Source organism: Mustela erminea, chromosome 1, assembly GCF_009829155.1.
Source record: "Mustela erminea isolate mMusErm1 chromosome 1, mMusErm1.Pri, whole genome shotgun sequence".
Taxonomy (NCBI): domain Eukaryota; kingdom Metazoa; phylum Chordata; class Mammalia; order Carnivora; family Mustelidae; genus Mustela; species Mustela erminea.
Window position 1 is genome coordinate 154,500,982 of NC_045614.1, and position 13,451 is coordinate 154,514,432.

Consider the following 13,451-nt stretch of genomic DNA (forward strand, 5'->3'; position numbering starts at 1 on the left):
TAAAATGTATGCTTTAGCTCAGAGAACAATGTCTTCCTGTAGCTAGTATAGTTGTGTAATTATTCCTTCAAATTACAACACTTACTAGAGTGAAAATGAAAACCAGTGGGTAAATGCTCGAATTACAAAAATTAACAGAGTTATCCTGGGAGGACCAGGAGAACGGTCACATTACCTAAAGCTAACACCAGAGACTTGTATGTAAAAACTCACTGCACTCCTTGCTATCTGTCTACATCACTAGATTCAATATCATCGTAAATTATTTCTTGAGACTTACATATAGGACTTGATTCTTTGAAGAAAGCCACTCTGTATAGAATTGATAGAAACTTCCACATGTTGGTAAAAAGCCTGTTTCAAAGCAACAGTCTTACTGAGTTAGAAAGCAAAATAGAATGGAATAAAAGCATTCTTATTTTTAATAAAGCAATGAAACTTTAACAGTTGGGCCATGCATGCAGTGGTGCCTACACACACATACACACACAGTATATTTAAATTAATGAAAGATGGAAATATATCTTAGTAATATGCTTATTCTCAAACTTTTGGCCAGTCTAGTTCCCCAGGCTCCCTTCAATTCTCAGACATATTCTAATTTTAGCAGATAGTGCCTTAGTTATATGTACAACATTTCTGTGGACTTGCTCTGTAAGTTGATTATTAGCTCATTGATTTAGTTTTACATGTACATTTATCTTGTCTTTTTTTCTTTTAAGCCAATGTTTTAATGTAATTTATGTTTATTGTTACCAATAAAAGTAGTTTCATATACAGAGTTAAGAATGGGCTCTAAGGGCGCCTGGGTGGCTCAGTGGGTTAAGCCGCTGCCTTCAGCTCAGGTCATGATCTCAGGGTCCTGGGATCGAGTCCCGCATCGGGCTCTCTGCTCAGCAGGGAGCCTGCTCCCTCCTCTCTCTCTCTGCCTGCCTCTCTGCCTACTTGTAATCTCTCTCTGTCAAATAAATAAATAAAAAAAATCTTTAAAAAAAAAAAAAAAAAAAAGAATGGGCTCTAATATGTGTCTTACCTTTTCTTTAGAACTGTCAAGTAATCCACCTCTAGCTACCATCCTTATTCCTCCTCACGCTCGGATTCAAGCAGCTGCTTCAACCCCTACAAATGCCACAGCAGCCTCAGGTGAGAACATAAGTGTCTTCTTTAAAACATTGATTTTTTTTAAAAAAGATAATGATTACCTCCATTTTATTTTATGTGATGTGATGTATGTGAACATTTAATACCCTCCAAATTTCAAAAACATACCACAGCCAAATGAATAAATGTGAATAAAATGTTGCTTTATTTCCAAAGAAGCACAAAAGGACCCCATAAATACTTTATATATAAATTATAAATATCTTACTATAATGTTAAATTCTGTCCTCTTAGTTACCTTTAAAGTCATACTTTCTATATAATTTCTTGATAAATATACATGTATGCTGGACAGGCAAACTTTCAACAAATATAAAATATAGATTGGTATAATTTGAGCATTTGAAAGGACTAAAACTAATGCAAATACATTTAAGATTTAGATCAGTATATGACTATATCTTGTTTATCTTTAAAAAAAAAAAAAAAATGCCTTCATGGTCTCCCAGGTTAGAGTTCTGGTATACTGCTGATCTCTTAGCCAGCTAATGGGGCCTTATTTAGTGAGAATTGCAGATATTCTGCAAATATCCAACTTTTGAATGAATTTTAAAGTTCTTTAAAGAATCACCAGATGCTGTTTAAATTAAGTAAGAAATACAATAACACAATTAGGCTCAGAATTTGGTACACTTTTTTATCCCCCTCTAAAAAGCAAATGTCAGGAGCTGACTCTGTTTTCAGGAAATCATCTATTTTACATTGAACTGAGTTGGATCAGACATATTTTTGCCTAAGAGCATTGATGCTGCAGGAGATAAAATCTTTCTTTATTAGTTCTTGCAATTCCACAATAAGGTCATAATCCATCTCCTGTTGTCTGACACACAGTTGTTTGTTCCTGTGCAAAAGTTTTTTAGAGCATTGCTAATAAAGCTGAGAAACGTTTCTAGTCCATGGCCTACATTCGTTCCAGAAAAAGTCTGGAAAGAAAGGTTTCTTTTCTAGTTCTAGTTCTTTCAGCACATGCTACTTTGAGAAAGTCGTTTGAACTTTATTAGTTTTAATATGTCTTACTAGTTTTCTCGATCTGTAAAATGCATGGCTTTGCTCTCCTAGAATAATGTTGTAAAAATAAAATAATGTGCTGAATTGTGGTTTAAATTTTTTAAATATAAGAATTTTAAAACTATCACCAATTTATTTAGAAGGAAGATAGAGTTGCTTATGTGAGCTATTAATAAACCTAATAAACCCCTAACCCAAGTTAGATTTTATATGACATTGTTTGTTCAAAGCATGAAATAGCCCCTAACCCTGAACTAATGCAGTTACTTGTTGAGCTTATTCCAGGAGTTTTATTAGAATTGCTTTAGAGTATGAGTAAAAATGAAGTTAGAAATACAATAGCACCAATTATGATTGGTGAGTTTTGGGTAATTTTAAATGATTTCTTTAGTGTGAGATACTAAACAAGTTAAAGTAGGTTTTTTGGGCAAATTGCCTAGTATAACCTGATTTTTATGTGGCTTCAATACAAGTTACAGCAGACCCCCCAAAATATTTCATTGCTATATATATATATTCTTAAAGCCATTTATATCACATTTTGACATAAATATGCAAAATGATTGGACTCTGATCCTGAGAGTTTACTTCAAAGTTGAAGTACGTAAGAATATGAGGAACTTAATAGAGGAATAGTAGGCTGAGGCTAAGGACAGACTTAATTAGTTGAGAAAAATGCCTGCCTTGAGTATCTTGATAGTTACCAGAGGATATCAGATAGTGCTTTGAGCTTCCTCGTGGCTAAATAAAGGAGTGTTACATGTTAAAATTTCCCATTGTTCATTAGATTAGCACCCTTATGGTTTAGGAGAAGCAAAATGTTTCTGGGCCTGCTGTTTTCTGAGAAGTATTTCACAGTTGGGGCCTCAAATTTTTTACTGTAAGAGATAGATTAAATGAAGTTCCCTTTACCATTCCAACAGTAAATGTAATAATGAGCTTCATTTGGATACTTTTTTAAGTGCCCCTCGGTGTGAGTCTGTGGCAGACCACCACATTATGGTCAAGGGAAAAGTTTTCTTTGGGGCCAAAATAGTGAGAACGAAGTATGTTACCAAACATATCTCAGGAAATGCTGATCTAGATGAAGGACTTGATCGTGCGACATTGATGGCTATCTATATTTAAATAAATATGTATGTATGGGTATATATATATTTTTTGAATAAGAATTTGGCAGTGTGGGTTATATTCTTTAATAAGACCTTAAAATATTTATGTTCTTGTTATCTCTCTTGGCTTCAGTTTCCTTATCCATAAAACAGGAATAATAAATACCCGCTATATAGACTTTTAAGAAGTAAGAAGTAATGTGTACAAGGTTCTTAGCTGGTGCTATGCTCAGAGTTCAGAAAGTGACTGCAAGTGAATTGATTAAGACCTGTTGGAAGGCATTACTATATAGAACAAGAACTATCATAGTTCATGCTTTTTAGTTCACTAATCCCACTTCAGAAATCTTCAGGATACTTCTAACAGAAGACAGAAAGCTACCATGTACAGAGGTAGAAATAGGAATAATTATATAATAACAAAAAGGAGATCCAGTCTGATCTGACTGGTCAACAGGAAGAAATTGTTTTGATACATTATGAAATTTCCATCTTTATATAATCACAAAAAAATCAGTTATGTAGCTTATAGACATTTGTAAAAATCTTCACCAGATCTTATGTGGCATGTTGGTAACTGCCAAAATTAATGTTTGCATGTGGATAGGGACAAGATAAGTTAATATACAAAAATTGAAAGAGTTGTGTTTAATTAGTGGGTATGGATTTTGATTTTTTTTTCTCTCAAAAATTCTCATACTCTTTCTAAATTGTTTTTTAAAAAGTACCTCAGTATCAGGAGGCATTATAATTGATCATGGCTCTGATGAGAAACTTTTGAAATTATATATACTATTCTTAATAGTCCATAAAGTATAATTTTATATATGTATAATATATAATTTTAGTATATAACCGTAGTATATATAATATATAATATATCATTTTAACATACACATGTTTTTATATATGTAAATTCTTATTTTCTCCATGACATCCTCTCATTTACTCCATTTGGGAGACCATTCGTCTAAACTATTTAGAAAAATAAATCTTGAGAAATTATAGTTTTACTGTTCAAATATAAACCACTTTAGAGATTCATGTAGTCCAATGCCATGTCAATTAAGTGTGAGATATGGTAGAGAATTTCAGCTAGAGCAGTTTTCTCTATCTTTATATATCAGTTTTCTGAGTAAGGTTTCCTTCAGTGCAGTGGTTATGCTATTAAATTTAAAAAACACTGATTTCCACTAATGTTCTTACTATCTGCTAAGAAGAAGCCATCTGTCCCATGCTTCTGTATATCAGTAACTGGAAGCTCATTACTACAAAAATAAGCACATTCCATCTTTGTATCATTTTGTTAGAAAGTTTATCCTTTTTTCACCCTGAAATTTGTCCTCCTATACTTTCTTCTTCTCAGTGATCCTGTTCTTGGGTTACACACAAAGGTCCTCAAATTTTAATGATGGCTAACTGCCTTCCATATTAGTGAGGGTTTCAAATCCTAATCCTGAATATGTTCTAAGTGTCAGGTTGTTGGGTTTTCTATACAATTATATATCAGCTACACATTTCATAAACATAACAGTTTTTTGCCACTCTTAAGCAGCTAATAAAACATATCAAACAGTACAGCTAGGGCCTCCTTAGAGATGTTTTTGCCTTTTCTCAAATTACTGATAAAATAAGTTAAATGGTACTAAAAGCAAGACTTACTAGAGATTATTCTTTTGGGGGTTTCTGAATGATTGTTTACCCCTCTTGTTGTTTCCTTAGCTACAGACCAGCCTTACAATATTCATTTTAATGATGTTTTGGAAAACTTTGTAAAATGCTTTGTTGTTATCAAAAACAATTTTTAAGAAAGTTTTCCATCCTTAAGGTATCACTATCAAGAATGGAAATCAAACTTTTTTTTTTTTTTTTTTTTAAGACTTAGGGAGATTTCTAATGTCGCTATTTGTCCACTGTGAGTTTCTGTAATCCATTTTGGAATTTGTTTCTTGGACTTTAGATTCTGGATTTAAAGACATTTAAAATGTGTAGATTGCCCTCACCTTTCTTGGGCTACATTTTGTTTATTAGGATTTTTGTTATATCCTTTCCAGGTTGAAAACCCTTCTAACAGAAAAGGGAATCATAATAGGAGTTGGACAAGGTCTGTCTTCTCTTTTTACCTGGTCAGGGGGTTTTATTATTTTTGACCTTGCTTTGAATACCTTATGCTGTTTATTTAAACCAAGTCTAACCTGTTTGTATAGGTTCACATTGTTATTTTCTATTCTTCCTTGAATGTGTGCCCTTCTTCTTAAAGTTACCTGTATTTAAAATGATGAGCTCATCAGAGAAAAACCCTTTTAGTTGACTTCTTTGGTTCTTCTCCCTTTATTTTGCATTGAGATTATTTGCAATTGCTTGGTCAGAGTTTTGTTTTTTCCTAATTTTCTACTTCTTGTCGGTTTTGAGCTCCTTTTGAAGACTATAGCTGTAAAATCAAACCTATTATTCCCTGAACTTTTTTAAATCCATTTTACTGAGGTCATGGCTCAGATTTAGCCAGGGCCTGTGGTTCCCTTTACATACTATTACTTCAGAATTCCTGCCACCTACATCACCAGCCAGTTCTTTCTAGTTGGGCAGAATTAAACCCAGAATAATTTATATCCCATTGTTTGTTTGTTTCTACTAATTTTGAGAGTTGAAATGTTAGACAGATTAAGCCCATGGATCAAATACTTTCTAAAATCATAGTTACCATCCATCCATCCCCTCCCCAAGTACTATTATCCTTTGCCTCTTTGCCAATGTACAGTGTGCTTTGGGAAAGCTATATCCATATCTTGTCTGGTTTTGTCATCGTCAGGGTATTGCCCTCAAGTGTTTCTTTTCCCAACCCTTTCATTTCTGTTGTCTCTTTATCTTAACCCAAATATGTATGGAATTTCTTAAAAATACAGGGATTTTTTTCTGTTAAAAAATAATACATAGTTATTTCAGAAAATACAAGTCTTCCGTATTCTCAATTCCAAAGATAATGGAAGGTAACATCATTTTATATTTTAGTCTGTGTATGAATGAGCAGAGAGAGATGCCTTCTTTTTTTTTTTTTTTTAATATGGGCCCTGCTGTTCAAGGGATGGGGGTATATAACTGTGCATCCTAAGCCTGTATCTTAATTTATTTAACTTGATTTCTTATTCTTAGACGTTTGTATTATATCTCAGTGCTTAGAAGTATAATTGCCAAGTCAAAAGATAATAAATTTTTTAAGATTTTAATATATATCAGAATGCCTTCCAGAAAGCTTATCCCAGATTATACTGCCCACTCGCAGTGCACGGATTTTTCCATTTCTCCCATTACCTTAACATTAACCAGCCCAGAGTGGGGTGGGGAAGGTGCTGCATGCAAGTGTGTACATCTATTTTTAGGTATTACCAACTTGGTAGCCAAAGAATGTGGGTGTCTTTTTTAGGTACAGTGCTATACCCCTTTGCTCCTTTTGGTTTTCTGCGTAGATACCTACAGTCAAGCCTGCTTAGTCATTATTTTCCTCAGAGCATCGTTAAGTATCACTTCCAGGAAATTGTTTCTTTTTATTCAAAACATGTTTTCTCCTATTGAGTCAAAATTTTTACCTGAATTTCTCCCCCTCCAAAAGTAATGTAAAATCATCTTAAGTTGAGAAATGTTGTATGAAACATTCTACTAGATGTTCTTCAAATGTTCCTCAGTTCCTTGCCTGAAGTCGCCTGTTGATACTCATATTCCTTTTCTCATTCTTTGTTCCAAATTAGATCTTTTAACCTAAGGGCGAATATGTTTCCTGTGTTCTCACGGCCTTCAGTTACCTACCCTGAACAACCAACCCTCCTAATTAAAATGTGCTCTACCCCTGAGCCCAGAGTGTCTAAGATCTCTCTGCTGCTGGCAGATAAGATATAAGGTCTTATTGACAGGCCCTCCAACTTTGTTAGTTTTTTGGTTGGCTCACTGGCATCTGAATTGCAGTTATGTTTTTGAAATGAGTGAAGCCACTTTGGTGTCTTGTGTCACACCTTTTCCTCAGAAAAATGAAGAAAGAGAGGTAATAATACTTTGCTGAGGAGGGATAACCCCCCCTCGTTATTATACACCCCAAATTGTCAAAGTCATAGTAGACATTATAAAGAGAAAAGCGAAAATTGAGTCTTTCCCTTTATACTTTATATTTTTATTTCACTAATGCAGATTATGATTACAATTTAAATGTAAGTTTAGAGTGTACATTTGATTCTCTGTGAAAAATGGTCTTTTTTGTTCCTGTGTCAGTTAGTAACACTAACACCTGAAACATAGTTTTTTAATAAAGATATTTCCACTTGGAACAGCTTGAATAGGAACTTTCTGAGTATAATATCTTTTAGAAAAGTTGACCTGTCATGAGACATTTGTAACTATTATAGAATGAGATAGAAGTAAATAGAAACACATGAAATGGGCTCAGAGAGCATAAAGGAAATAAGGAAATAAAAGTGTACTTAAAGTTAACCAAACACACTTATAAAGTACATATAAAATATGAAAAGAATTTGATATTTGAAATATATGCTTTTGCTAATCTGCCAATGATAAAAAAATATTAAGGATTTTGTAGCTTTTGAGAACTTGAAATGTATTTATGATAAGTAGGAAACGAAGTTTTTATTTTTACTTAATTTCAGTTAAATTAAGTAACCATATATAGTTAGCAGCCACCCTATAAGAGAGTACAGATAGAACATTTCAGGCCAAACAGTGAACACTTGTATCACTTACAAGGCTTTTATCTTTTAGATAGATCCATAGTTGCAGAACCCTGATTCATGGTGGCAGAACATTTGGAATCCCAGCCTCCTATGTTCACTCACTATGCTTTCCTCCCAACCTATTTTCTTATTTGCTGCTCTCTTTTTATTTAAACACTTCGGCAACAGTTTATAAATGTGGGGTCTTCCATTCACTTTCCTTCCCTCCCTGTTGGGACGTTTGATTAAACACGTTTGGAGGGAGAATGGACAGGAGTTGCTGATGCATTAGATGTAGGGAGTAGAGAAAGAAAAGAATCATGGTGACAACTTGGTTTATGACCTGAGCAACTGGGTGGGGCATTTTCCTCAGTATTGAGACAGCAGCTCAATAAATCCATGACTCACTTATCTAGCAACTCTTATAGATCTCTGAGAATATAGGAGGGGAGGTGGGGGAGCAACTGTGGGTCCAATCCTAGAAAAATATATGTATCATATATGGAATTTTACACATAAAAATTTTGTCTAGGATAAAAGTTAGAGCCTCATGGATTCTATTGGGAACCTAATACCTTAGAGGGGGCATCACCCTTAGCTTCGCTGTGGGGTTGCCCCACTTGTCATTTTTATTTCTGAAGTCACACAGAATAAAATTGGTTTCATTAAATACATGTACAAATTCCCTTTGCCATATCCAGCACAAAAGCCATAGAACCATAGACTCTTCTTAGAATTAGGGAAAAACAGGTGATCATCTGATGCAATTTTCCTTGTCTTTTGTATATTTTATTAGGAGCAGACATACATATCTTGTAGAGGGACTAGGTCAGGGTTGCTCTCATGGGCTTGTGGGTGTAAATTCTACCTGGCATTTAACTTATTTGACCTGTATGTATGTTCAAGATACCCCAAATTTAGCAGCCTAAAACAAGAATAAACATTTATTATCTCACATAGTTTACATGGGTCAGGAATTCAGAAGCAGCCGAGCTGGATGGTTCTAGGTCAGGGTCTTTTATGAGGTTGTAGTCAAATGTCAGCTAGGGCTGCAGACATTGGAATGCTTACCTGGGGCTAGAAGAGGTACTTCCAGGATGACTCATTTATGTGCTTAGCAAATCAGTCCCGGCTGCGAGAGGCATCAGTCCCTTACCATTTTGTACCAGCTCTTCATAAGGCCACTTAAGTGTCTCACATTGTTGCAGCTGGTTTTCCATAGACCAACTGATCCAAGAAAGAGGGCAAAGTAGAAGCCACAGTATCTTTTATGTCCTAACTCTGAAAGTCATACACCATTGTCTCTGCAAATATCCTATCGGTTACATAGGTCGGCCCTATTTTGGGGGGAAGGAACTACATTAGGGCATAAACACCCAGAAGACATGATTCATTGGGGCCATCTTGGAAGGGGGCTACCAAGTGTGTAAGAATGATCTTAATAACTCTGTCCCTCAAAGCTGATCATTCTCTCTATTCCTCAAGTCCCTCTTTGGTTGGTTGGTTGCTTAGTTCTGAAGTAGCATCAGAAGGATGGTAAGGGACATTGGTTTCTAGGAAGCTTGAAATAATGACCTCTGTATTTGTTTCCAAAACACTTTTATCTTTGCGTACCCTATACAGACTAAGAATTAGGAAATAAAATAACTGTACTTTTCATTCTTACTATAAATTCCCAGATCTGTTCTAATGTAGTAACCCTTTTAGATAATAGAAATAGGCTTCTAGAAATCATAGTGGATTATGTAGGCGTTAGGTCTGAATGAAAGTCCCCTTAGGTTCTTTTCTTCCTTTGCTAGGAAATCTTTTCTGCTGTCCCTTATAGTACCCATAAAGGCCATCATTCTCTTCCTCTAATACCTCTGTGTTTATTTCTCCCATTTGCAAAATGGGGGCAATAATTGTACCTATTTCTTAGGTGTGTACCTGCAATGTACATAGTATGATGTCTGGTACATTAGTAAGCATCCAAATGTTAACAGTTGCTGCCACTGACATTATGGTGGTGATGATTATTATAGTCACACTAAACTGTACAGTTGATGTATTTTTAGATGTCTCTTTTGCCTTTCCACTTACTGAACAATTTCTATACCCAGGTACTGTGCTGAGACCTTCCTAGGCCTTATTTCATAGACAGGTGGTAGTATCTCCATTTTACAGATGAGGAAATTGAGGAATAAAGAGGTTAAATAACTTGTTCTATTGTCACAAAGCTGTTAAGTGGTACATAGCTATCAAGTGGTACAGCTGGGTCTCATTCTCAGTGTTTGTGGAGCTGTACTAGATTGAAGAAAGATGTATCACTGAATTTCAGGATAGCATCTCAGGACTAAAAACAAGACGGTACAGTCTTTGGTTATTCATAGTTGAATTGGATGCTTTATAATCAAAAGTTGTTAGCTGTCCTTAAAACCATAATGCCAGGAAGCCTCACCTTTACCAGTATGAATGTGAAAAGGAAAGGGAATGCTGGAGACAGGAGCAAAATGAATTGTGGTGCTTTTAAGGAGTTAGTTTCTTTCTTTCTTTCTTTCTTTCTTTCTTTCTTTCTTTCTTTCCTTTAATAAAGATTTTATTTATTTATTTTGACAGACAGAGATCACAAGCAGGCAGAGAGGCAGGCGGAGAGAGAGGAAGGGAAGCAGGCTCCTCATTGAGCAGAGAGCCCGATGCGGGGCTCAATCCCAGGACCCTGGGATCATGACCTGAGCCGAAGGCAGAGGCTTTAACCCACTGAGCCACCCAGGCACCCCAAGGAGTTTCTTTCTTTTTTTTATTTGACAGACAGAGAGCACAAGTAGGGAGAGAGGCAGGCAGAGAGAGAGAGGGGGAAGCAGGCTCTCTGCCAAAGCAGCGAGCCTGATGCGGGACTCGATCCCAGAATCCTGGGATCACAACCTGAGCCAAAGGCAGAGGCTTAACTTACTGAGCCATCCGGGTGCCCTTTTAAGGAGTTTCTGGTTGTTTTTTTTTTTGTTTTTTTTTTTTTTTTAAAAAAGGAGTTTCTGTTTAAATATTTGAGAAGAAATGTTAAAGAAATTACTAAACATCCAAATCCAATGACAGTTTTTAATTAATGAACATTTTTTATTATAAAAAGGCCATATTAACTCAACTACATAAAATAAGCTTACAGAATTGGCAGTAGGAGCAAAGTAAGTATGTACCAAGAAGAACTTAAAAAATGCAGTTTTATTCAGTTAGTAAGCCTGGTGTTCTGTGGGAGCTACTCTTGAGGTTGTAGAACTTTTCATTTTCTTTGTTGTATTTCTCCTCCCTGTACTTTGCCTCTGAAAAACGTCTTTCTGTTCTTTTTCTCACAAAGGATGTATATAATTTGATTTTAAATGTAATTTGTTACAGCAGGCAAAGGTTATTTGTTTTTGTTTGATGAATGAATACAGTGCCGTGACTTTAGCTTTCAAGGATATTTATAATCAAAATATTTAGCTGTTAAAATTTTACTTAATAGGGGATATGGAGATAATTCAGAGAAAAAAAATAAAACCATTAAATTACAAACCTGAGGAGACTACATGTCTTTTCAGATTTTATTATTTAGAAGTTGAATTTGTTTCTTCAAATTCATACACACAATAGGATTTTGCTAGAGAGTGAATTAACATAATGAACTGGATGGCTACGTAAATGAACCTTAGTGGGTGTTCTCCAGTGTAGCTCATGCCTGTCATGGTCAAGCTGGTGAATTCTCATGATTGGGAAATCTCTTAAGTCTAGAAGACCAGAACATGAAAGTTTTACCTGTCCTCTTCACATACTAAAAAGAGAGAGAAGTGTGCTGTTTGCTGATGATCACGCATAGATGCATAGGTTCCAAGTGTCATCCAACTCATGGGAAATGCTACAGTAAGTTTGGATTTGTGAGGATCATTATCATTCTGAAATAGCTCTGCAGCCTTTCAGGCATTTGCTAGACTTGTTTTTAAAGCAGCCTGCGGGAGTGCCTGGGTGGCTCAATAGGTTAAAGCAGCCTGTGCCTGAATTACAGAAATGATTGTTTTTCGTGAGAAATCCTTACAGGAACATGTGACCTGGACAGAAATTGATGTTGTCATTGATGACAGAATTTGGGTGATCATTGAAGAGTAAAATTTGCACTAGGAAGGGCTTATCTAAGAAAGACCAGGAGTCATGACTGAAGTATTAGACATAGTTATTTAGTGATTATTGGAAAAGGCACGTACCTGCCTTCGGAGAAAGGTTCTGTGTCATATACCTTGCCACCTGTCCCATGTGCCATATAATGATTTAATATGACTCCATGCATGGACCCTGATCCTGTAATGTTTGCACTTATTTTCATGAAAACAGGACTAGAAGCAGCTATAAGTTTTTTGAAGGAAATTAAATGAATTAAACATAACCAGTCAAATTGAGAGATTTGACATTTCTTCCCCAAAGGCTGTCCTTAAAATAAGGGCAGATTATTTTGAGGGCAGGAAAATCAGGAATTTAGAAAAGACATGTAGTTTTTATAGAGTGGCCATTGGAATGATAAACTGAACAGCTAATCCTTAAGTAAAGCGTTCCTATGTGTCCTCGGGGTCTTCTGTTTCTTGCTGTAATTAAAAAATTGAAACAAAAAAGATCCAAAGGCAGATGTTACATTCAGCCATGACACTTGTTCACCCTTCAAAGGATATAGGAGCATTTCAGTCTCTAGGGAGACAAAACTTTGGAACTTGTTTTTTTGGTGTCACCAGCTTTGATGGTCAAGGGCAGTGTGACTTATAGGAAGATGGCTCTTAGAAGTTATCCATCCCAGTTAAGCCACTTCTCTTCTTGCTCAGGGCTCAGTGTCAAGTGTTTGGGAGAAAAATATGCCCAGCAGTATGTATTAGCAGTCACATGCACGAGGGCACAGCGACACGGCTGGACGGGCAACTGAAACGGCAGTCTGTTGCCTGCCTGAGAGGCAGTGCTGGTCCAGATGCAACTAAATGCCCACTTACATGTTAATAGGTGCTGTGAAATAATGATGAACCTTAAAAGGGGGGGGGGGGGTAGGGGAGTTAGAGTTCAATATAAAGTTAGACATATTTCCAAAAGATTAGGTGAAATAAGCTCTGTGCCAAGATATTTGACTGCAAGATGCTTTATTGAATTGAAGAAGTGAATCAGTCCTGCAGTGGCTGTTCCTTTTTTGCTCATTATCTTCCATTTCTACAAATAGTGAAGAAAGTAAGCAGCTGCGGTTGATTTACACATGGTGCTTCTACCTCTCAGTGCTGACCCATGTTACGGTCAGTGCCTCCACCCGTTTTACCCACTTAAGCAGATGGCGAACTGTAATCTGCTTCAGAATGTTTAGCAAGTGTTCCCAGCTGTGCACTGTTCACTTATTTATTTTCAAGTGAGCCAGACTCCCAACTGAGTATTCATGCATGTACTGCTACTCGGGCCACAACTAACTCAAAGACACTTGTCTTTCCTG

At 35.9% G+C, this 13,451-nt stretch overlaps 1 protein-coding gene across 3 annotated transcripts in view; it reads left to right on the plus strand.

The window, feature by feature from the left end:
• The window catches only part of GSK3B (glycogen synthase kinase 3 beta), a 205,667-nt gene that overhangs the window by 186,693 nt on the left and 5,523 nt on the right, over positions 1 to 13,451 (plus strand). For 2 of the 3 annotated variants that reach the window (XM_032347623.1, XM_032347633.1), the window contains one exon: positions 1,045 to 1,143. In XM_032347623.1, coding sequence (XP_032203514.1) covers positions 1,045 to 1,143 — 99 coding nt within the window. Of the gene's footprint in view, positions 1 to 1,044; positions 1,144 to 5,335; positions 5,386 to 13,451 lie in introns of all 3 variants that reach the window. The other variant, XM_032347642.1, reaches the window with a different exon arrangement.